Source organism: Gopherus flavomarginatus, chromosome 10, assembly GCF_025201925.1.
Source record: "Gopherus flavomarginatus isolate rGopFla2 chromosome 10, rGopFla2.mat.asm, whole genome shotgun sequence".
Taxonomy (NCBI): Eukaryota; Metazoa; Chordata; order Testudines; family Testudinidae; genus Gopherus; species Gopherus flavomarginatus.
The window spans coordinates 37531070-37555127 of record NC_066626.1 but is presented as its reverse complement, the minus strand read 5'-3'; the positions used below and the strand labels follow the sequence as shown (position 1 = coordinate 37555127).

The following is a 24058-nucleotide window of genomic DNA, read 5'->3' as shown; positions in this document are numbered from 1 at the left end:
TGAAAGCTGCTTTTGTGCCTCGGAAGGATGATTACACGGAGCACACGATTTTATTTTTTATTGTGAGCTAGAAGCATTTACCAACCTAATACTTGTAAAAATGCCGAGCACTCCCTCATCCCCGCGTCATTTTTGATCTGGCAGATGTACTTTCCAACATCGGCTCCCTCTGCGGTTGCGAGCTCGAGAGTAGCAATATTATCCATAAAGGAAATCTGGACATTTTCGCTTTCTCTGATGATTTCGCCTTTATCCTTTAGCCACAGAACCGAAATAGGTTGAGAGCCTTCCACCACAGCCTGCAGAGCGGTGGGTTCCCCCACAAAGGCTACAGTGTCACTTAACTTCTGAACAAATCTCGGAGGTTCTAATGATGGGAAGAGTCATAGTAAAAATGTCAGTCAGCTTTAGAGAAATAGCCATAATGCCAAGAAAAGAAAACGTGAATGCTGCGTCTGCTCCTTTATACAAACCTTTGAATTTCACAGCACAAACACAAGTGTCACTTCCCACTTCATTCATGGCTTTGCATTGGTACTCCCCAGTGTCTGAAGCTTCAAGGTTAAGAATGTGAACGCTGGCTGTGAAGTCCTTAGATGTAACTTTGAACTTCTTACTGCTTCTGACTTGCCTCCTGTCTTTGAACCAGGCTACTTCAAATGGTGGGGTTCCCGAAATTTCACACTGAATGACAACATCCGAACCTTTAAGTGTGTCTACCGGAGTAGGTTTCTTGCTAAAAACGGGAGGTTCTATAAACAAGAATAACATCAGAGTCTATAAATGTGTTTGGATAGGTTTCTCGTTAACAACAGGGGCCAAGATACTCAGAAATAGAAGCCTAAAAAGCTATGCTCGTAAAGTCATATTTAGATTTCCAAATGTGACCTGGTTTTCGAAAGCGCTGAGCAGCTAACAGTTCACACTGAGGTCATACTTATTTCTACATCTATAAATTCCTAGTATAGAAATTTGATATCTCTGTAAATACTTTGAATTCAGAAATCCTATTCAGTTTCCCAAACAGAGGATGTTAATAAGGATGGGCTTCTCTTGGCTTGACCTTCAAGACACTTCACTTTAGCCCGCCCTACAATCGGATCTATTAACTTTGTCCACTGCAACTTCCTCTCTTCTAAAATTTCTAGGCTGTACTGCCAGTCCGCCTCTCCCAGCCACGCCTACGTTCTTTCCCATGCTGCCCTTGTGCATGACACAGCTCCCCAAAATTGATAAATCCGCTAGCTGTGAATGCCTTCTCACATTCCCCTTCTGCAACGATATGCACAGAGCTCTGACCTCTGATAGAGAGTGGTAGAGAGCTGGCTACAAGGAATACCCAACTACCTGACACCAAAACAAAGTGATGGTCCTACTCCTGTTTCTTTCTCCTCCCTTGTCCTAGCATCGATTCACCTGTTGCATCTTGTCATTAGCCAAGGATCGAAGGTCTTTATGGAAGGGACTGCCTCCTTACTGCGTGTTCATACAGCGCTTTGCACTATGGGTCCCCCGACTGGGTTCTCTAAATACTGCAGCTACTAATGCCACTAATGTGTGGGTTAGGATGGGATCTTGCTCCAAGTGTTTTGCTATTTACGTCGATGGAAGCAGGATGGCGCAATCTTTTGAAGCAGCTCTTTAGATTGATTTGGCTATTTTAAGAGTGCGCAGTCGCTTAGATAAAGACACTGCGTAAGAATGGAAGAAATGGAAGGAAAATAAATGTGACATTAAGGCTTCTGACCTTTTACTGTGACAACAGTGCTGCAGCTTGCAGTACCAGCAGAATTGTGGGCTTCACAAATGTAATCTCCACTGTCTTCAATGTTAGCATCAGTAACGGTGAGGACTGCCACAGAGTCACTGAATAAGAGCCTGTATTTTTCACTAGCATGGATCTCAGTGTCGTTCCTGTACCACACAACTTTGATTTCGGGGGAGCCACTTATTTTACATTCAAGTTGAACTGAATCTCCCTGTTTCACGAATCTTGACGCTTCTAGTTTCTTAACAAACTTTGGCGCTTCTATAAAGGAAATAAATAAATATAAAGAAACAACAACATTCAATTTTTCTTATTTGTCAAAATGATTGTGCAGAATAAGCGCCCTCGAGAGGATAAGAATTTTGTAACTTGCTAGAATACCACAGGGACAAAAGTAAATTAGGCTTGCCTTTGAATTACGATTAGAAGAGAGAAGAAGATGAAAACAATATCTGAAGCTAAATTATGTTCCTAGCTACACAGGTGGAAATGCAGAAACACTCCACTGAGCCCAAAGGAGTTGCTCCAAAGCATGAACGACATCTATGGTGAAAATTCAGGCCCCAATGAAGTCAATGGGAATTTTGTCATTGGCTTCATCGGGGCCAAAATTTTTGTACATATAAGCGGGCAGGTTCTCCCTCTGTATACACATCTACACAATTTTAAACCTAAAAAAAATTCCAGGCAGGTTTTGGGGTGAAGACCATGGATGGTTCATACTCCAGTGTAGTTCACCCATCCATAAAAGGTAAGTGAAATATGCATTAAAGCTGAAGGCTTAATTGACGACCGTTTACTACCCTAAAATATAGCATAAAAATACACTACCTTTTTTTCCAATTTCTAAGTGTTATCAGTTTGCCATTTTATCTACAAAAATCTTCCAAACCTCTCTACATAAAAGTGTCACCATATTCTAGCTTAAAACTTAAATCAATACTCAAAGAAGTCCATCAAACTTAGAAAAAGACATGGAAGATAATAGATAAAACTACATAAAACATGTATAATGCCAAGAGGAATTAAGGGAGCAATTAACGCGTTCGCATATACAGTACAGAAAATTTACGCTCTCAGACATTACAGCTTGAAAAACAAGATGAAGACTTAAAATCTATGATTGCCACAGTTTAACGTTTGTAGTTTGAAAAGGTCTTCTCAGTTTACCTCCAACATTTGAAGACACCGAGGTCATAAAAATAAAAAACCCTACTTTTCTCCCAAGAAAACCACACTAATAAGGCCTACTTAATACCAGTACCTTTAACATTAAGTTGGGCCGAGCAAAAGTTTTTTCCAACTTCGTTGCTAGCTTGGCAGGTATACTGGCCAGAGTCTCCTTTGCCTGCTCTCAGAATTCTCAGGTGAGCTGTGTTTGCTATAAAGGTAATATTATAGTTTCCTCCAGTTCGGATCTCTCTGCCATCTTTTGCCCAGGTGACATGTATTGGTTGGGCTCCAGTAACATGACATTCAAAATCAGCACTTTCTCCAGTAGGAACTTCCATGGATGCAGGTGTTATATCAAAGAAGGGAGGTTGCTTGGGTTCTAGAAATTAAAAGTAACAGCAGAATACTGATTGCTTTGTATTCTCATTGAAAGAGTCATCAAACATCGTGGAGAGCAGTTCACGTATACAGAACAAAACATTAGACCGTGCTTTCAATATAAAAAGATTCAAGAGCAAACGAACCTGAGACTGTGAGCCTAGCGCTAGAGGTAGCAGTTCCAACAGCGTTGGTAGCTGTGCAAGAGTATTGTGCAGTGTGACTCATCTCAGTTTGAGACAGCTGGAGAATCGCTACATTATCTAAGAATGAGGTTTGCACATTATGGTCATCTCTTAAAGGTACACCATTTTTATACCAAGTCACTCTAATAGGCTCTGAGCCATTTAGACGACAGGTAAATTTAACTGGTAAGCCAACAGTTTGTTCAACGTCCTTTAATTTTCTTGCAAATGAAGGCGGAAGTTTGCGCGCTGTAAAAAAAAACAATCAAGTATGTAATAAATGTTTTGTGTGGAATTTTTCTATACTGAAAGTTTTGCAAGAAAGAGCTAAAAAGAGTAGCTTTGAACAAGCAAACATAATAATCATCACCTTGCACTGTTAAGAGAGCCTTTGTAGTTGCAGTTCCTACACTGTTTTCTGCTTTGCAGATATATTCTCCGCTGTCATTGTTATCCACTTTGTTAAAAACTAGAGTAGCAACATTGTCTCTAAAGAACATTTTATACTCAGGACTAGATCTTAGTTTTGTATCTCCTTTGTACCAAGACACTGTAATTTCTGGTGTTCCAGCAACTTGGCAATGTAAAGTTGTATAATCTCCAACTGACACTTCCAGAGGTCCCAAGTGTGTAACAAAATAAGGAGGTTCTAAAAAAAACCAAATAGTCAGAATGAGTAAGGAATATTTATACATTAGGAGCGACGCTCTGATAAGAATGATGAAGAAAAATTAAACAACATGGTAACACACCTAATGTAGACACTAGTGCTTCACAAACATCCCCTCCCGCCTCGTTCTCAACATGGCAAGTGTATTCTCCTTCATCATCTTTTGTACTATTGAGAATTTCCAGAATGCAAGATTTTTCTGTTGTGATGATGCTGCATTTTTCAGACTGAGTTATAGTTTTGCCATTCTTCTTCCATACAACCGAGATTGGGAGGCTACCAGTGTATGTGCTTTCCAGAACTATGGATTTTCCTGGCTCAACACAGTGATCACTCAATTTCTTCACAAACACCGCTGGTTCTAATGAGCAATAAGAAGTCGAAGATATTGAGTGCAACTGTATGGAGATGTATATATTTTACAGAAAAAAAGAGAAATTTCAATCTGTACAAACCTTTTACAGAAAGATGTGCAGTACAGGATGCTTTTCCAGCATCATTAGTCACTAGGCAAGTATAATCTCCGCTCTGAAGCGGACCAACATCAAACAACTCCAGTTCTGCAACCGAATCCTCCACATAGACGTTACATTTATCCCCTGGCACCAGTTCATTGACCCCTCTAAACCAGTTCACCTTGAATGGAGGGGTTCCTCTGATAACGCTTGTGAAAGTTACACTTGTGCCTGGTAAAACATCTGAAGGTTCGGGCTTCTTCACAAACGAGGGTGGTTCTAAACAATTTTTTTTTAAAAGTAAAGTCAATATCAATGTCAATATCAATATCATGTACAATTTGAAGATGAAGAGCAAAACATTTTATGTTCGAATGAATAGTTACCCCCAAATATGCCCAGAAAATAAGAGACACTTCCAAGAAGACAGACTGTTATATACGGCAAAGAGCTAATTGGCCGTCAGATACTGACCTTGTACGTTTAATACAGCTCTGCATTCGTCAGACCCGGCTACATTAGTAGCTTTACAGGTGTAACTTCCCGTGTCTGCTGAGGTCAGTGAATTCAGTTGCAAAACACAGAGGTTATCTGAAAACGTGGTTTGATGTTTTACTCCACTAATTATCTTTTTTCCATCTTGAAACCAAGCGATTGAAATAGGTGGCGACCCAGATACTTTACACTCCAGAAGCGCCGAAGAACCCAGCACACCATTTGTTTCTTTTAATTTTCTTGTGAAAGAAGGCGGAATGATTCGATCTGTGTAAGAAAACGTAACAAATCCACAACGGTTTAAAAGGCAGGAACATTTCCCAAAGAAAAGCTTGGCGAAACGCGGAAGAAAAACTATCGAACCAACCTAAAACATCAACTGAGGCCGTGCAGCTGCTCTTTCCAACGTCGTTCTGCACGGCAAAGGTGTACAATCCGCTGTCTCCCTTTTCCGACTCGAGAATTTTAAGCGTAGATACTTTGTTGTGGAAGGTAATTTTGTACTTGTGGCTGCTTGTCAGTTCTTTCCCATCCTTAAACCAGCCAACTGAAAGTTCGGGTGTGCCCGCCACTTTGCACTCTAAAGTGCAAACATCTCCCACCGTCACTCTCATTGGTTCTGCCTTCTCTACAATGATTGCCGGCTCTGGAAGGAGATGTGAGCAAAGTCATTGTAATCAACTCATCTTACTCGCTAGCTTTCTATACTTTGTACCACGCATTAGTACAAATAACTGTTTTGACTGTATTTAATACAAACTGCATTGCAATCTGTCGAGTCAGGGAAGTTTATGAAACTTCCTTTTGCCCACCGTTTGTCTGTTTATCTTACACTGTAAGCAGTTTGGGGCCAAGGACTATTTCTTACTATGTATTTGTGCAGCGCCCAGCACAATGAGGATCTTAGTTGGGGACTTTAGGCACTGTCCTAATATAAATAAAATAAATAAATAAATACAGAGGAAAAGAATAATACGGACTCCACATCTGACCATGTGTGTAAGACAAAGAGGTGACATTTTCTCCACTCGGTTTCATCAGGCTCTTTCTCTCGGACCTCGACTGCGCAGAGGATAAAAGTTATGAATGGTGCCAAATTATGAATTGGTTTCCTGACCAATAATAGTTGGGGAGAAAGAGGCGGTCAGTTTCATTTCAGTTTTAAAATCACACTCAAAATGGTGTGTTGACCCCATGTGTGACCTAGCCTCCTGAACTTTATAAAGATGTGTAGGGAATGCATAACTTGGTGCTTACTTTACCTGATCATTCCCTCTGAAGCGTTTGGCATTGGCCATTATCTGGAGACAGGATACTGGGCTAGATGGACCTTCGGTCTGACCCAGTATGGCCATTCTTATGGTCTTTTGGATGCAGGTATTCCCCCAATCCTCCCGCGCCCCACCGTCACCTTTGTTACCAACCTAGAACTGTTAAGGTAGCCATACACTCCCGGGTTCCAGCATCATTGCTGATCTGACAGATATACTTTCCCGCGCTGCCTGGTTCTGTATTTGCCAGCTGTAGAGTTGCAACGTTGTCCACAAATGCAATCCTAGTGTTTTCACTTTCTCTAACGACATCTTCCTTGTCTTTAAGCCACTGGACAGAAATTGGCTGAGAGCCTTCCACTGTTGCTTGTAATTCTACTGGTTCACCAACCACAACTGAGATACTGTTTATTTTCGTCACGAATTTTGGTGGTTCTGAACAAGAAACATGTGATTGTAGTAAAGATCCCCAGCATTCGCGTAAGAAACTATCAATAAGCGTCTTCTGTGCGGGACCTGACACAGATTCTGTGCAAATAAACTCACCTTTCAGTAGTACTGCGCAAATGCAAGAGTCACTCCCGACCTCGTTCTGTGCTTTACATTGGTATTCGCCAATGTCTGAGGCGTCGACATTAAGAATGTGAATACTCGCATGGTAATTTTTGGATGTAACCTTGTACTTTTTACTGCTGCGGATTTGTCTCTTATCTTTATACCACATGACTTCGAATGGGGGCGTTCCAGAAATTTCACATTCAAGACTCACATCAGTACCTTTGAGCATGTCTACCGGGGAAGGCTTCCTGCTGAAAACAGGAGGTTCTACAAAAAGAAAAGCAGTTGCATTGTTATAACGTTATTTGGCTACACGTAACGAACGTTAAAAGGAGTCTTACAAAGTTACCACAGTAGCAGTAAGATTATGTTTTATGGGGAAAATCCGTGGAATGGATTTGTATTCTCCGGATTATCTGGGCATATACTGTAATAAGCTCTGTCTATTTTGGAGGCTGACAAGCAGACAGATACGTGCTTTTGTAGCAACTCTTTTAGCGAATGTATACAAAGAAAACAACAGTGTTACAGAATAGGAGCTACTCCCATATGGCTGAACGCAGTAATACCCAATACCGTTGTGTACAATTAAAATTAATTAGGTTCCTGTTTCTGATTCTGAAAATTTCAGCGCCATGAGGCAGCCAATTTTAGGATTCTGAGAGTCATGGCGCAACTGAAGGAGTAATTTCGGAATAGCCTCCACATCCGTGAAGGACGGAGTAAGGGTAACATCTTTAAAAAGTCTTGCCCATGCCCCGATGAAATATAGTAGAACGTGGCGAAAACTGGACAGGAAGAAAAAGGTCTCCCCAGAAAAAGAAATAAGCAACGTTCACTTGGGAATGTCTGAGTGGAGAATCACCGAAAATTAAGTACGAACTAATATGGGGAAGAATGATTTCTAACCTTTCACTATAACCTTAGTACTGCAGCTCGCCCTGCCAGCAGGATTGTGAGCTTCACATATGTAATCCCCACTGTCTTCAGTACTGAGATGGTTCATTTCAATCACTGCCACAGAATCACTGAAAGACATCCTGAATTTTTCACTGGCAATGATCTCATTGTCATTTCTGTACCATACCACTCGAATTTCCGGAGATCCACTTATTTTGCATTCAAATCGTGCGGAGTCACCGCGTTTTACTACTTTTGATGCTTCTAGCTTCTTAACGAACTTTGGAGGCTCTATGAAACCAAAAAAAAAAAAAAAAAAAAAAAAAAGAAAGTGGAATAAATAGGGGAGAAAAAAGAGTGATTTCAGAATTAATATTAAAAATAAAGAGAGAGAGAGAAAAGAATAAAAGAAATAAATCTGATACTAAACCTGAGTTAAGAGTTTCTAAATTCAAGAATGCACAAAAAGAATTAGCTTGGAACTATTTATAAGAACGATACAGGGTTCGACAAAAGACAGACAAGATGAGAGCAACACAAAACAAGTAAATGGGCACACCTGTTACCAGCAAGGTTGCAGTACAAGAATCGCTACCAACGTCATTGGAAACTTGGCAAGTGTAGTGTCCACTCTTTGAAACATCCACCGAATAGAGAGTTAAGAAACCTGTTGACCCTTCTATCCCAATAAAACAATTAGCTCCAGATACGAGTTCCAAATCTTCTTTAAACCACTTTATTGCAAACGGAGGCGTTCCTTTCAACACAGTCTTAAACTCCACCATAGAATTAGGGACGGCTTGTTGGTTTTCAGGTTTTACTAGGAAGCTTGCTGGCTCTACAGTTTTCAAGGGAAAGAAATGTTTGTTTAAATCCTCGGCAGAAGGAATGTTTGAAAACCAAACCAAGTGAACAATCAAGGATATTAAGAATTCTAAGTACTCCTTAAAGAAAATGAAGCATCACATAAAGATCAAAAATTATACGGTAACTTTTCGCAATATTATTCAAAGATGTAAGATAGCAATTATTTTTAAAAGGTGTATTTATCAGTATCTACTATAGTTAAGAGAAGACGTAAAGAGTTCCAAACCTTTCACTGTTAAGACGGCGCTGCAAGAGTCACTCCCAGCAATATTAGTCACGCTACACGTGTAATTTGCAGTATCTGCCAACTCTAGTTTAGAAACCTCCATTGATACGGTATTCTCATGGCATAGGCTCCTGTATTTTGCACTATCATGTATTTCTTTTCCATCCTTATACCATTTAGCAGTAATGGGGAGTGAGCCAGAAACCTTACACTCCATATGAATAGACGATCCCAGAACTTGATCTATTTTAGTTAACTTTTTGGTAAATGATGGAGGGATTGTTTGATCTGCCCAAGAAAATGGCAAAAACAACAGTTAACGTCCTGCACCTCAAATTACCTTCCGGTATTTGCGAAGCTATTATATTTTTTCCACATAGAAAGGAAAATGCAATGGAGCAAAATACAAACCTAAAACTGTCAAAACAGCTTCACAGGTGCTGCTTCCAAAATCATTTTCAACCTTAAAAGCGTATGTACCACTGTCCTCCTTCATTACCGATTCAATCCTGAAACTGGCCACGTTACTGTCATAGCTCATGGTATAATATCTACTGGGCAGAAGCTGTTTGCCATCTTTATACCATTTCAGTCTGAGTTCTGGTGTTCCAGCCACAGTACACTCCAAGGTCACTGGGTCTTTTTCAGTGACTTTAACTGATTTAGTCTTTTCTATGATCTGAGCGGGTTCTGCAGTAAGAATTAAAGTGTAGATTCGTTATAGTTCTATCTACTGGTGAGTACGTGTATTTTAAATTACTTCTACGGAATAGGTCTGAAAGTACATAGCTCACAAACCTTGTACTAAGAGCAAGGCAAAGCATTTTTCAACTCCTGACTCATTCTTTGCCTGGCAGGTGTATCTCCCCCTGTGACCAATATCAATATGTTTTATTTTCAGTGTAGCCACATTGTCCTCGAACGTAATATGGAAGTTCTCATCTTCCTCGATAATTTTTTCATCTTTTATCCATGACACTGATAAAGGATGAGCCCCCGCTACCGTGCATTGAAAAACAGCGGAACCCTTCAAGACTGTAGCGACGTTTTCTATCTTCTTTATGAAGGAAGGTGGTTCTGTGTTTTACAAAAAGAAGCCACGATAAAAGATATTGTTTAATCCTTGTTAAGATACTAAAAAGTAGGTAAGAAACTGAATGTTGGAGTTTTGCCCCTACCGTGGTAACTGAACTGACCTTTCAAACTGACTCTTGTGCTGCAAGAACAACTACCCCCATCATTGGATATAATGCACTGGTATTCCCCAGCATCTGAAAAATCGCAGTTGGTTACGGCAAGGGTGAATACCGATTCCTTGTCGCTCATGGCGTATTTTTTGCTGCTGCGAATCTCCTTGTTATTCTTCAGCCATGTCACTTCAAATGGAGGAGTACCGGAGACTTCACATTCCAGCATGGCATCAAAACCCTTCACTACCTCAGCAGGTTTCAACTCCCTTATGAATGTGGGAGGTTCTATTAAAAAAAATCAGGAGGAAAACACATAGCAGCTTAGGAAAACACGAAAAGAAAAAAACACGCGTGACTGACAAAAAAAGAGGTGGGTGGAAAGGCTAATAACTAACCTTTCACTTTCAGTTCAATGCTGCAGCTCTCACTACCCGCGTCGTTGTGAGCTTCACAAACATAAATCCCACTATCCTCTATTTTCGCACTGGCTACTTTGAAAGTGGCAAAACCGTCTACGAATGCAATGCAATACTTAGCAGGGTCTGTTACTTCATTCCCATCCATATACCAAGTAACGTGGATTGCGGGCGTGCCTGCTACTTGGCATTCGAAACTGGTGGATTGTCCTTTTCTCAAAACTACTACGGGACTAGGTTTCTGAATAAATCTGGGTGGTTCTAAATATGAACAAAAAGGCAAGACTTTATTTACTCAATTTGCATTCGAGAAATATTTCTTTTCTAATAAAAAAGAAACAGAACCCATGAGATTAAAAGGGCATAAAAATGCACACCTTTCACAAACAGGGCTGCTTTGCAAGTTGCTGTCCCAACATCATTGCTTATTTGACAGGTATAGTTCCCTGAATCAGAAGTCTTTGCTGAAAAGAGCTCTAGCACACTTGACGTGTCATCCTTCCAGACAGAGCGAGTGGCTCCTGAGAGAAGTTCTTTGCTATCTTTAAACCACTTTATCTGCATAGGAGTGGTACCTTTCACAAGAGCTTTGAACAGAACTCTAGCATTGGGTATAACATCTTGTGACTGTGGTTTTTCAACGAAATACGGGGGTTCTACAACAAATAAAAGAGAGGAGGATAGAGAAGAGTAGAAGAATCATTTTATGATCAAAAAGTCCAAAATAATAAATTGAAGGTCTTGTGCTTGCGAAAGAATAAGAAGCTCAAACCTTTGACTGTTAAATATCCACTGCATTGGTTACTTCCTGCTTTATTTGTTGCCTCACAAGTATAAGATCCACTGTCTGAACCTTCCAGCTGGTTGATTTCCAGGAATGCAGTGTTATCATGGAAAGAATATTTGTATTTTTCACTAGCCGTTATCTCTTGGTCATCCTTGTACCACTGGATACTTATAGGATGTGAACCAGACACTATACACTCTAAGTGAATGAAAGAACCCTTAATGCTGTCCATTTTCTTTAGCTTTTTTGTGAACTTGGGCGGTATGATAAGATCTATCGAACACAGTAAAAGCAAAGTGTTAGCTCATTTGGTCATAATGCTAGTTCTGTATCAAAAAAGTAAAGCACAATAATATATTTTACATCCCTCCTCCCCCCCGGAAGAGACACACGATACAAACCTAGCACATTAATGCTTGCGGTACAGCTGCTGCTTCCAACATCATTTTGAACCTCAAAAGTGTATTCTCCACTATCTTTCTTTTCCGTATGAACTATCTTTAAGGCGGACACTTGATCTGTAACACTGATTTTATATTTCGGGCCCAAAGTCAACTCTTTTCCATCTTTGAACCATTTGGCTGCAATGTCTTTAGTGCCTGAAAATCTACACTGCAAAGTTGCGGGGTCTCCCTCAGTGACGTCAATTGACACGGCCTTGTCAGTTATTGTTGCGGGTTCTATGATAAATAAAGGGATATATACGTATATGTTAATAGGATTTTTTAATATTCACCGTACACATTAATGTGCGATAGTTTTAATTCTTTGAAAACATTCAGTGCTGAACCAACCTTTCACTGTTAGTAAAGCAGAGCATCTTTGAATTCCCGCATCATTTTTAGCCTGACAGAAATATTTCCCGTCATGCTTCACTTCAATAGACCTGACAAGGAGAGTGGCCATGTTGTTCACAAACGTCATTTTGATATTGTTATCTTCAATGACGTCATCGTTATCTTTCAGCCACGACACTGTGATGGGCAAAGAGCCCTTCAAGGCGGCCTGAAACACAGCAGAGCCTCCTCTCAGAGAGCTGATGTTTTCAATCTTCTTCACGAATTGCGGGGGTTCTAGCGGGAGAAGAAACAGACTCTTGGTCAATGTCAGCTGGAGGGCAGAACGGTGTAAGGCAGACGAACATACTTCAGCTCTATTTCCCCGACTGATACCAACCTTTTAGGGTCACCCCAGCGCTGCAGACGCAGCTTCCTACCGCGTTAGTTACTCTGCACTGGTATTCACCAACAGCGGAGGCATCAAACCTGAAAACGTGGAGGCTAATCAATGAATCCTCAATGCTTATTCTGTGCCTCCTACTGCTTCTGACAGGCTTGTTGTCCTTCAACCAAAATACTTCAAAGGGAGGCGTACCCGACACCTCGCACTCCAAAGCAACATCAGAATCCTTCAATACTTCCATGGGCTCAAACTCCTTGCTAAAATAAGGTGACTCTATAGCGCAAGAGAGAGATTGTGGTTTGTATTAATTAAGCATTGGAACCTCTTAATGATGCAACGAACTTGGAGCGGGAATTGGGGCCGGGGAAATTTGACACAAACCTTGGACTGTGACAACACTACTGCAAATATCTTTGCCGGCATCATTTTTGGCCTCACAGACATATTCCCCACTGTCTTCAATCGCCACACCTATAAGTTTGAGAGTCGCCTTGGAGCCCACGAAGGACATCTTGTATTTGGCACTTTCCTGAATTTCTCGGTCACCTTTGAACCAGGTGATTTTTATCTGAGGGGTGCCAGTTACTTGACAATCTAATTGCGCGTAATCGCCTGTCTTTAACAGTTGTGATGGCTCTGGCTTCTCGACGAAGGTAGCAGGTTCTATGGATTTAAGATAGGCATTAAGAATACAGAAAGAGGTGAAGAGTGTAAAAGGCGACAATGGGCTAACTTCTCAGTTCACCGGCCCCTTGACGGCTGCGCCGGTGTGACTGAGAGCAGCCCAACAACTCAATAAGAAAGGGAATGCAAACCTTTCACAAACAAGTTTGCACTGCACGCAACTGAACCAGCGACGTTGCTGACTTTGCAGGTGTAGTCCCCTGAGTCAGACGGCTTTACAGCGTAGAGTTCCAAGTAACTCGCTAAAGCTTCAGTCATAATATAGCAGGCTCCGCCGGTTTCCAGCTCACGGGCACCCTTAAACCATTGTATTGTGAGTGGCGGTGTTCCTTTTAAGGAACTCTTCAAACGCACCGTCGATCCGGGTGCTACTTCTTGGGACTCTGGTTCTACAACGAAGCTGGGTAGCTCTAAACGGGCGTTTAAAAGAAATAATTGCAAAGAGTAAGAAGTGTAACCTGCATGGTGGGGAAGAATGAATCATTAAATGACACATCAAGAAGAAAATACAAAACGATCTGCCAAACCTTTTACAACCAAAGTGCTACTGCTGTCTTTACTGCCCGCGGAGTTTGTGGCCCTGCAAGTGTAAACGCCAGAATCGTTCGTGTCTAGATGTTTTATTTCCAAAGACGCAGAACCTTCCGCAAACACTACTGTGTATTTGGCGCTGGTAGTTAGCTCGTCGTCATGCTTAAACCACGAAACACTCATTGGAAGGGAGCCAGAGATTTTGCAGTCCATGCGGCAGGAGGCGCTGACTACGCTGTCAACATTCCTCAATGGTTTAACAAAGAACGGAGCAATGGCTCGGTCTGTTCAGTACACAACAAAGAAAAAACAATACGTACAATGAGCATTTCAAGATGTAACCTGATTTCTGCCCCATCTGGGCTTTAAATCTGAAAGGTGTTGTCCTTTGCAAAGAGCAAGATACCAACCTAACACAGTGAACGTGGTGGTGCACCAGCTGCGTCCAACATCGTTCGCAATCTCGAATGTGTACTCGCCACTGTCCTGCATTTCGGCGGTATAAAACTTAAGCTGGGCAACGTTATTTTTAAAACTGATTCTATACTTTTTGCTGGAAGCCAGCGGTTTGCCATCTTTGAACCATTTCGTTTTTAACTCTGGAGTGCCTGCCACAGTATATTCCAAAATTGCTGGGTCTCCTGCAGTCACCTCAATCAACTCAGGTTTCTCAGTAATTTGGGCAGGTTCTATAACAGAATTAAACAGTTGTTATTAGGGTCAAAATGGAATCGCTTTCCATTATATGTAGAATGCTGCGAAGTTAAAGTGTTCCTACACGGACCTTTCACTGCTAATTCTCCAAAACACGTTTGACTTCCTGCATCATTCTCCGCCACACATGTATACTTGCCACCAGAACTAATCTGGACACCCGTGATCTGCAGCGTTGCAAGACCATTTTCAAAGGTCACTTTGACTTTGTTATCTTCTTTAATAATGTCTTTCCCCTTCATCCACGTTATAGAAATAGGAGCGGACCCCTTCACAACGGACTGTAAAGTAACTGTGTCTCCAACAAGTGCAGTAACATTTTCGACTTTCTTAATAAAAGATGGTGGTTCTATTTCGAAAGAAAAAAAAACTTACTTATTACTACATCTTTCCCAAGCCCTAGATGCAGCATATTAATGGTTATTTTAAAAAAAATCAACTTGCTCATTATATAGCATCAATACACTGGTTAATTAGCTAGATCAGGAGGGAAATTTTGGGATGGGGGGGAATTGCATTTCCAAGCTGGATAAGCGAAGGGTTGAACACATCACTTGACATAACGTGTTCAGTCACCACGTGGGTGGGGGTGAATGGTAACTGCATTGCTGTCACTTCTTGCAGCCTAGCATAAGATTTTGCACTGATAGCAATTCTAGTAAAATTTGCCTTCTGCTTTCCCTTCCAAATTCAGAAGCATGATGGCAGATACACACAAGATATAATAGTATATTAAAAATAATAAGAAAATAGGGGGAAAACAATTAAGAAACAAGTTTTTAAGAGAGAAGTTTTTTTTCTACCTCTACAGTATGTTAAAAGAGCTTTCTTTTGCTCACTGACCTTTCAGTATGAACGTTGCACCGCAGAAGCATTTACCAACTTCGTTAGCTACAACGCACTCATATTCACCAACATCTGCACTATTAAAGGAAGAGATCTCCAGAAAAACAAGAGATTTCTGAGAAATCAATCTGTATTTTTTACTACTGCGAATCTGCTTCTTGTCTTTAAACCAGCTAATTTCGAATGGTCCAGTACCAGCAATCTCACACTGAAGTGTAGCGTTTGTTCCTTTCACTATCTCTGCCGGTTCAAGCGTTTTGATGAAAGAAGGGGGTTCTATAAAAGTATTAAAGCATCAATAAAGAATTAGTTACTGACACCAAAACAGAAAGTCATTTCTCAAACAAAATTGCCAGTGATTGTAAGAACAAACCTTTGACAACTATTTCAGTGCTGCAGCTATCACTGCCAGCATCATTAACTGCTTCACAAGAGTAACTTCCACTATCTTCAACTTTCACGTCGGAAATATCTAGGACAGCTACAGAGTTGACAAACGACATTCTGAACGTGTTACTCTCTCTAATTTCTTTGTTATTCTTGAACCACGTGACTTGGATTTCAAGAGACCCTTTGATTTTGCACTGAAGGTGTGCTGACTCGCCCGGTGTCAATAAATAAGATGGATCCACCTTCTTCAAAAATGATGGTGGCTCTAAAAGAAGATTTCAGAAAGAAAGAAACCTGAAATGTGAAGCTCTGAAAGACTGATTAAACACATTAACATTTAGAGGTGCTAACAGGAATCTCAACCAAGCCACAGTTCTAGTGATTCCTGTAAAAAAACAACACCGTAAACAAAGAGAGACCACATCCTCCTCACCCCGGAATAAACTAAATAACTTCTTGATGAAAATACATGTTTATTTAAACAAAGAAAGAAAGATTAAAAACCCAAGAATAAATTAACGAATTTCTTGGTAAAAAGAAATATTAGGCGACACGGAATACACTGAGAGCTTAAAAAGGAACATTCATTAATAACAGACAAAAGAGGTTCAATAAAGACAGGAACACGGAGTACATACAGTATCCTCTAAACACAGAATCCTGAGAGCAAGACTGACTAAGAACAGTTTACCTCTCAGTGGAATTAGACACTATCCTATGCATTCTATCGCCTGAATTTCTAGCCCGCTGATTTAATAGCTATTTCAAGAAATATAATGTTCAAAGTAGAGGAACAACTTTCTTACCTCTGATTGTGACAGTTGCAGAAGAGGAACTACTTCCAGCCTCATTCCAAGCCGTGCATACATAATTCCCTGAATCTTTAAGTTTAGCCAGGGGGATTTCAAGTGATGCTATTTTGTCTTCAAAATAAATTTTATAATCTTTGCCTGGGGGTATTTTGTTCCCATCTTTATTCCACGCTACTGTTACTTTCCTATCTTCATCTACTTGGCACTCCAGGCGTATCTTCTTATTGACAGCAGACTGCACCGACTGTAACTCCTTAATGAAATGTGGCTTATCAATAATTATCATTTCCCCCTGGCAGATGTCAGCTCCAAACTTGTTTGAGGCTTTGCAAGTGTAAACTCCTCTGTCGTTTACTGTAACATGTTTAATCTCTAAAATATGCTTATTATCAACGGTTGAAATCTTGTGATGTTCTGAAGAAGAGATGGCAGCGCCATCTCTCTGCCACACCGTGTCGATCACTGGAGTACCTGACACGGTACACAGGAACCTGGCATTTTTACCCACAAAAGTAGTGATAGATTCGGGTCTGGTAAGAAAGGTTGGAGGCAACGCTTCTGCAAAAAGAAATGGTTTCATGGTTATACCGGGCTGGCACCAAAGCCACTATTGTCTTTATGTACGTCAAGGGCAGAGAAAAGGAGGAGAATAGTTTGTCTTCGGACACACGTTTCAAATTAGTTTAAACTAAGGGTTGAACAATAAAGAAACTGATAAGAATGTAAAACATTTTGATCGTCTGGACCGATATATAGCAATGAGGAGTGTAGATCCAAAAGCCAATGTTTCATTTAGCAAAACTGGCCAAAATGCCAAATGCTTGTGATTCTGTTAATAATTTATGCTGCTTTCATAATTTAGCAAGTAATGACTGATCCAATAAGGAAAGGAAAGTGAAAACCAAACCCCCCGTACATTTAGATCGCATCAAAATATAGGGGGAAACCTAGAAGATATTATAAATGTGTGTTTTTGAGATGTTCATAAAATCCCGTAAATTGAGAATGCCCGTAAATATCTTTTATTCATTGCAAGATCACTCTACCCAACCATTCATAATTACTGCCCGAGCACGGCGCCGGAATATTAAATAAAGCAGAGTACAACTAGAAAAAGAATTAACGTAAGTATATACTGAGCACTACATCGAAGAAACTGGATTCGATACAAATCTTCAAGACGACTGATGTCAGATATTAAAAATAATTTGAAATTATTCTCCCAGAGCTGAAGACATTGAATTCTTGCTCGATAGCTCAGAGACCACAGTGACTAAACACATTAATTGGCACTTTTAAAAATGTATCTCCAGCTATATTTATCATCTGGAGGTTAAATTATGTCTTTATAAATAATCATATTCTCAGTTTAAAGTGGATTTTTCCCCCTTTCCCCACCACATGACGTCTCTAAATCCTTTGAATCGATTATCAACTGCGAGATGGTTTTTCCTTCTCTGGATGCAGAAAACAAGAAAAGAAAAAACAAAGAAACAAAAATCCCTGACACTTGGTGTTGACAAAATTCAATTCTTTTCTGTCTTCACGCCTACCAAATAAAAGGACAATATCTGGGCCTGTGTGCAATATAATAACTCATAATCCTAAACTAAGGGTTTTAAAATGATAAAGCAATGAAACAATCGGAGGATGTTAATGCAAAAATAAAATTAGCATTAAGATGCCGTACTTACCAGTCACCGTTAAAATAGCTGTAGAGCTTACACTGCCATACTGATTGGAAGCTTTGCAGCTGTATTCTCCACAGTCAACTACTTGAGGTCTTGGGATTTCCAGCGTGGACACGTATTTCGCGGTACGTATGGAATACTTGTCGCCGTCATATATTTCTCGGCCAGCTCTATACCACTGGAATCGGACATTAGGAGCAGTCTCAACCTCACAGCTAAACTTGGCCAGGTGGTTCACGGCTACTTCCTGCGACTCGAGTCTCCTCCTCAGTATGGGTGCAACTAAGAATTGGAAGTACAAATTAATTCGAATACCCGCTCATGGGTATTTGTACCCCAAATAACTGTTAATGAAGTGACCAGCTGAAATTAGATGGGTGATTTACTAGCAATCCAAGGAAAGTGACTGTAAAGAAAACAAAATGACTGTCAACGACGAAAGCAGACTATAAGCAGTGCTAAACCTAGTGAATGGGCTACATTGCAGTGCGTAATGAAATCAGAAAAAGGACTAAGAGGTGATACTACCAGACACATGCGTAACAATGTGATATAGAAATATACCACGTTGTACTGGAACAGTGGAAAACGAAGAAGTGTATGAAACTTTGCTAAAAATGGTGCAACGATTTAAGGACCTGTTGCAATGATGAGAAGGATAAAAACAAGAAAACCGATCGCCGCTTTGTGGATAATGGGATGAAAGAGTTGCTGCATGCGCTGTGGATAAATTCTGATGCTAGCAGAAGTATAGACGATACTATTACACGGGGTCGGGTTTTTATCATTTATGGGACGAAAGTGAAAAGGCAACTAACTGTATTACAGAAAAGTGAAAAAGTGCGAATTACTTTAGGAAAAAAAGTGGGAAGGAAAAACGAATAATTGACAGAATGTCAAAAAGGACACGGGAAGTGGAGAAAGAACAGGGAGAAACTATGGTTAGTTCTGTGATTACATTAATGAAGTCTAATTACTTTTCATATCCATATCGATATGGAGATACAGATATATATCTTCTATTTTATTAGAAAATTAGTGAATATTAGGAGGCAATATTTTATCCCCATAATCCAACCTCTTTTTACAACTGTGAGTTTCGCTGATGTTGTTGTTTTTCCGCCTTCATTCAGTGCCTCACAGGCATACTCTCCTTGATGCACTTCCGTGTGTACTTTGTTGATTACTAGTGTGTATGTATCATGATCTTGTAAACACTTGAACTGTTTGCCTGAAGACACTAGTTTACCCTCAAAATACCAATTTACCTTTTTGACGTTTGTTATAATTGATATAAGACTTAAGGTATCACCTTCCTCTACAACAGTGTCTACAAGATTTCGGTGAATGACGGGATAATCTTCTCTAAATAGCTTGTCCTCTGGCTTCCCTGCCTGAGTTATGAGAACCTCTCCACCATCTTCCTCGGATATTTCTTCTTTTTTCTGTTTCACTGCCAGTATCTGCACTGGTTTCTCCAATGGCACAGCTGCTAAAGCAACGTCGGCAGTGACTGCGGTTGAACCGATATCTCTGATCTGACTTTTGACAGCAACGGTGCTGACTGCTCGAGCAGACAAAAGCTGTTGCAGCTGCGCTTCAGATTCCGTGGTTATTTCAGCCTGCTGGGGCTCCAGCGCACCAGAAATAGGGCTCGCGGATTCCTGCTGCACTGGCTTATCAGCAACAGTAGCAGATGAGATTTCTGAGAAAGGTGCATGCGTGATAAACAACTTCTGAGGCCCAATCACTGACATAGCTCTGGGCTGTTCTGCGATCAAAATATGTTTTTCTTCGTAAATAATCGAATACAAAGCAGCCTTTAGTTCAGTTTTCAAGCCAACTATCTGAGGGTATGTTTCTTCTAGACAGACTGTTACTTCTATGGGACTGGAACTCTCTGTGGTTATAAGATAGGTGCACATTGTATATTTAGGTTCCTTGTTGACTTTCACTGTCTTTACCTCAATATTTTGTATATCACTCAACCATTCGGAAAACAAGAGATGTTGTTCACTAGTCATTGCAGCTTTCAGGGCACTTCTGATCTGAGTCTTTATGTCTAAGCTACAACCCTTGGGAACTTGAACAACAAAGTGGTTTTCTTTGGAAAGGACTTCTCTTTCTTGTATTTCATGTACGCTCAGTGTCTCCTTTGGTTGCTTCTCTACCTTTACAGTTCCAGTTTCTGACCTCGTTAGTTCGACTGCATGTTCTTCCTTGAGAGGCTGCTTTTCTTCTAGTATTAATGGTAGCCTCACTGACTGGCCTTCTTGAATTCTTGCAGCAAAATCGTGTTCTGCGGCTTCTAGCATATTTGCACTCTCTAGCGGAACACTTCCTTCCTCGGTGCAGGCAGATTCTGAAAGGAATCCGGGTTCAGATTTCACCTCACCGCTCACGGTCTGAATCTCCTCAAGTGTCTCAACATGACCCAGGTCCAAGGCCCTGCTCTCAGTCACGCTCGATAGCTGCATAACTGTTTGAAAGTCTTCTTTTCTCAGGGCAGCTTTCTGCTCCTTTTCTGCCGCGCTGATGATTTGTTCTTTTGGCAGAGGTATATCCTCAGCCACTGTGGTAAGGCAGGTCGGTAGCTGAGGTTCAACTGTAGCTGTGGGGTGTAATCCTCCGGCACTGCTCTGAAAAGCTTCCAGTTGTTCCGCAGATAACCCGCTCTTCTCTTCGGTTGTTGCTGCCCGATTAAACATTTTTTCTTCTCTCTGGAAAGCCACGTGGGATACAGGTTTTTGAAAAGCCAGCATGTCTTCCTTGGGCAACACGTGCTCTGACTGGGTTGTCTGGAGACGGAAGGCGGAAGGGGGCTCTTTGACAGGCTGAATGCTAACCGCCCGATCCGGGGCAGAAAACTGACTAGAGCTTTCATAAGGGAGCGGGTTTTGTTCTTCTGAGACTAACGCGTGCAGCAACATTGGGGTTTTCCTAGAGACTGCTCGATCCTCGGGCAGCGCCACAAAACTAAAATGCCCTTCTCTAGGGAGTGTTGTTTGCCCATGTACCACCGGCAAAGTCAATAGTTTTGCGCCTTCCTTTCGGGTTTCTACAGTTACTGTCCTGTCAAGTCCGGGGACTTGCTGCGCTTGCTCACCCGCGAGCTGCTGCTTCTCTTCTGTAACGAGAGCAGCTTTTACAACCCTCTCCTGGACCAATGCCCCCTTTTGCTGAGCTGCTGACGGGACAGCAAAGGCGCCCTCTTTTAGAAACATCCTTTGGGAATCAGTCATAGGCACGTGTAACTTCGCTGGCGACTCCTGTACTGGTTTCGCTTCCGCAGGTAAATCCAGGCCGCCGAGCTCCTGGGCGTGAGCTTCGCCTATTCGCTGCTGTTCCGCAGCTAAGGCCAGTTGAAATTCCTTCTTCTCGCCTTCTAGCACCAGGAGACCCTTCTGGCGCGTAGGCGTTTCTAGCGCGAAGGAAGTTTCTTTAGGCAGCTCCTGGATGTCTTCAACTCTGGCGGTGTGTAACAGCTGCTGGAGTTCGCGGGCGGACGTCCCGGCCTGCGCCCCTGGGCTCGGGAGAGGCACCGCGGTGCTCGCTGTCACTGCACGCTGCTCTTCAGCTACGGCAGAGAGAACGGTCGATTTTTCTTCTCGGGCTGCCTGCAGCGCAACCCTCTCCAGGGGGTGACTCTGCAGTTCCTTTTCTTTGTCCTGCTGGCCGCTTTCCTCTACTACTGGCAAACAAATAGCGGGGCCCACGTGGAGTTCAGAACCAGGCAACTCAGTTACTGGGGGGCTTTTAATTGGCTCCAGACATGGCTCCAGCACGCTCGGGTGCTCCAGAACCTCATTCGTAGTGAAAGCTGCTGGAGGAAGCTGCTTTGCTGTTGAAACCCCCGTTTCTGCCACTTGAGGCCATACATCGAGGCTCTCGGCAGTCTCAGGAGACTCCAGCACTGCAGCTTGCTGAGCAAGAACCGTCTCCTGCTGCATGCTAGCGGCGGAGTGAGAAACCTCAAGCAACGAGTCCACCTCTTCGCTATGTACCGAGGTCCTGCCCTCTGTCCCGATTGTATACAACACTTGCTGGTCCCGCTGCCCGCCCTCACCTGGCAATTTAACAGCATATAAACGAGACTCGGTAGTCAGCTCACTTACGGTTTCTTTGTACGATTTCGTAAGATGTTTCTGAACTACTTTCTGTTCCTTATACTGAAACTCAGCAGCGGTGTCCAGTACAAGCAGTTCTGCAGAGCAAGTGGCTTCCCCAAGGGGATTTATGGCTTTACAGGTGTATAACCCACCATCATCTCTCTGACACTGATGGACCGTTAATGAACCTGAGCCGTCAGGATTGTGAACCACAGTGTAGTATACATTAGAGAAAATCTGGTGGTTTCCCTTAAACCATTGCACCTCGGGTACAGGTTCTCCAAGCACTGTATACTCAAATACAACAGGGAGACTTTGAACACACTGAACAGGTTCCACTTCCTTCACAAAGCAAGGGGGGCAGGGATTTGGTTTCTTTTCTAAGGGTTTCTTCACCTCTAGTTCTACCACCGATTTTTTGTAGACTTCTCCAATCTCTTTTGGTTTCACCTTTAGATAGGCACTGCATGCAGTCTCTCCATACTTATTACTGGCAATGCAAGTGTACTCACCCTCATCTTCAGATTTTGTATAGAGAATGATAAGACTATAATCACTACCATCAAATACAAATTTGTGATCCGTGGAAGAGGTTAACTTCACTCCATTAAAGAACCATTGGATTTTAGGTTTTGGACTGCCAGTAACAGTAACTGAGAGTCTAGCTACATCTCCTAGACTTGTTTCAACATTAGAAACATGTTTGAGGAAAACCGGGACGCTGCCCTCTTCCGTTTTCATCTCTAATTTACTGGAGTAAACTGAATTTTCAGGCATAAATTCAAGTGTTTTATCTCTATCAGACAAGTGAAGGCCGCTGCTGTAACTTTCGATTCTTTCTTCCTCAGCAGACACAAGAACAGAACTAGAAAAGTCTGTATGGGAAAAAATTATTTAGTTTTACTAAAACGTTTTGCTGAAAACTTCTATTTAGTAATCACTAGAGAACATGAATGAAACAGGTCTGTTAGTGTAGTTATTTTTTTTGTTTACCTTGTAGCATTCTCAGTACCATGAAACAGCTTAACAATGAACCTGAACTCCTTTTTCTGTCATAACTCAAACTATAGGATTCCACTAAACTGAGAGCCATATCATTCTATCATTTTTTATAAACAACTCTCCGTTTGGATCAATGGGGAGAATTGTTAAAAAGCTGATTGAACCATATGGCCCAAATATTTTTGTACAATTCATTTAATTTAGAAAATATTAATATTTCAGTTATTTATTCATTTTAACAAGTACAATATTTTATATGTACAGATTAATAAACAATGATGTAAAATTTATGAAAAGGGTTTAATTAATCCACCACACTAAGAAACCTTCTACTCTGGTCTCAATTGCATTGGCTTAACTGGGAGCCATACGGGACACTGTCTTTGATTGTTTCCTGTTATATCTAGATACTTCCGGGGATATAATAAAGCTATGATGCTAAGTGTCACAATTCCTTCAATATCCAGAGAGAAGGCTAACTGTTTCCTGGGTTTTGTGGATTAAAGAAGATCCCTCGTTTTAATTTAATGTCTATGTTATGTTGTTGTACTTTGTTTTAGTGGTAGTTTAAAAGAGGAGAAGAAGAAGATCTTGAGAGACACCCCTGTTGCTCTTTGTAGATACAAAAGGCAGTAATGGAACCTTTGTTACAGCCACTTTGTTTGTCTGGAATATTCCCTTTTTTTTCCCTAGCAGAATTTTAAAGCTATTCAGAAGCAGTGCAACACCTATAGAGTTTGGAAACCAAATCCTGCAGT

General features: G+C 41.3%; 1 protein-coding gene across 50 annotated transcripts in view; it reads right to left on the bottom strand.

Annotated features, from left to right (window-relative positions):
• Positions 1-24058, bottom strand: part of TTN (titin) — a 312200-nt gene that overhangs the window by 226981 nt on the left and 61161 nt on the right. For all 50 annotated transcript variants that reach the window (XM_050916743.1, XM_050916742.1, XM_050916769.1 and 47 more), the window contains exons 44-76: positions 18193-18471; positions 16493-17056; positions 15670-15951; positions 15294-15572; positions 14521-14799; positions 14147-14425; positions 13733-14020; positions 13337-13615; positions 12903-13184; positions 12516-12794; positions 12134-12412; positions 11741-12019; positions 11325-11612; positions 10930-11208; positions 10532-10813; positions 10143-10421; positions 9745-10023; positions 9358-9636; positions 8947-9234; positions 8413-8691; positions 7863-8144; positions 6942-7220; positions 6549-6830; positions 5492-5770; positions 5104-5391; positions 4630-4908; positions 4257-4535; positions 3875-4153; positions 3466-3753; positions 3033-3320; positions 1748-2029; positions 474-752; positions 86-367 (exon numbers count right to left, since the gene is read on the bottom strand). In XM_050916743.1, the coding sequence (XP_050772700.1) occupies positions 86-367; positions 474-752; positions 1748-2029; positions 3033-3320; positions 3466-3753; positions 3875-4153; positions 4257-4535; positions 4630-4908; positions 5104-5391; positions 5492-5770; positions 6549-6830; positions 6942-7220; positions 7863-8144; positions 8413-8691; positions 8947-9234; positions 9358-9636; positions 9745-10023; positions 10143-10421; positions 10532-10813; positions 10930-11208; positions 11325-11612; positions 11741-12019; positions 12134-12412; positions 12516-12794; positions 12903-13184; positions 13337-13615; positions 13733-14020; positions 14147-14425; positions 14521-14799; positions 15294-15572; positions 15670-15951; positions 16493-17056; positions 18193-18471 (9567 nt within the window). The remainder of the gene's footprint in view (positions 1-85; positions 368-473; positions 753-1747; positions 2030-3032; positions 3321-3465; positions 3754-3874; positions 4154-4256; positions 4536-4629; positions 4909-5103; positions 5392-5491; positions 5771-6548; positions 6831-6941; positions 7221-7862; positions 8145-8412; positions 8692-8946; positions 9235-9357; positions 9637-9744; positions 10024-10142; positions 10422-10531; positions 10814-10929; positions 11209-11324; positions 11613-11740; positions 12020-12133; positions 12413-12515; positions 12795-12902; positions 13185-13336; positions 13616-13732; positions 14021-14146; positions 14426-14520; positions 14800-15293; positions 15573-15669; positions 15952-16492; positions 17057-18192; positions 18472-24058) is intronic.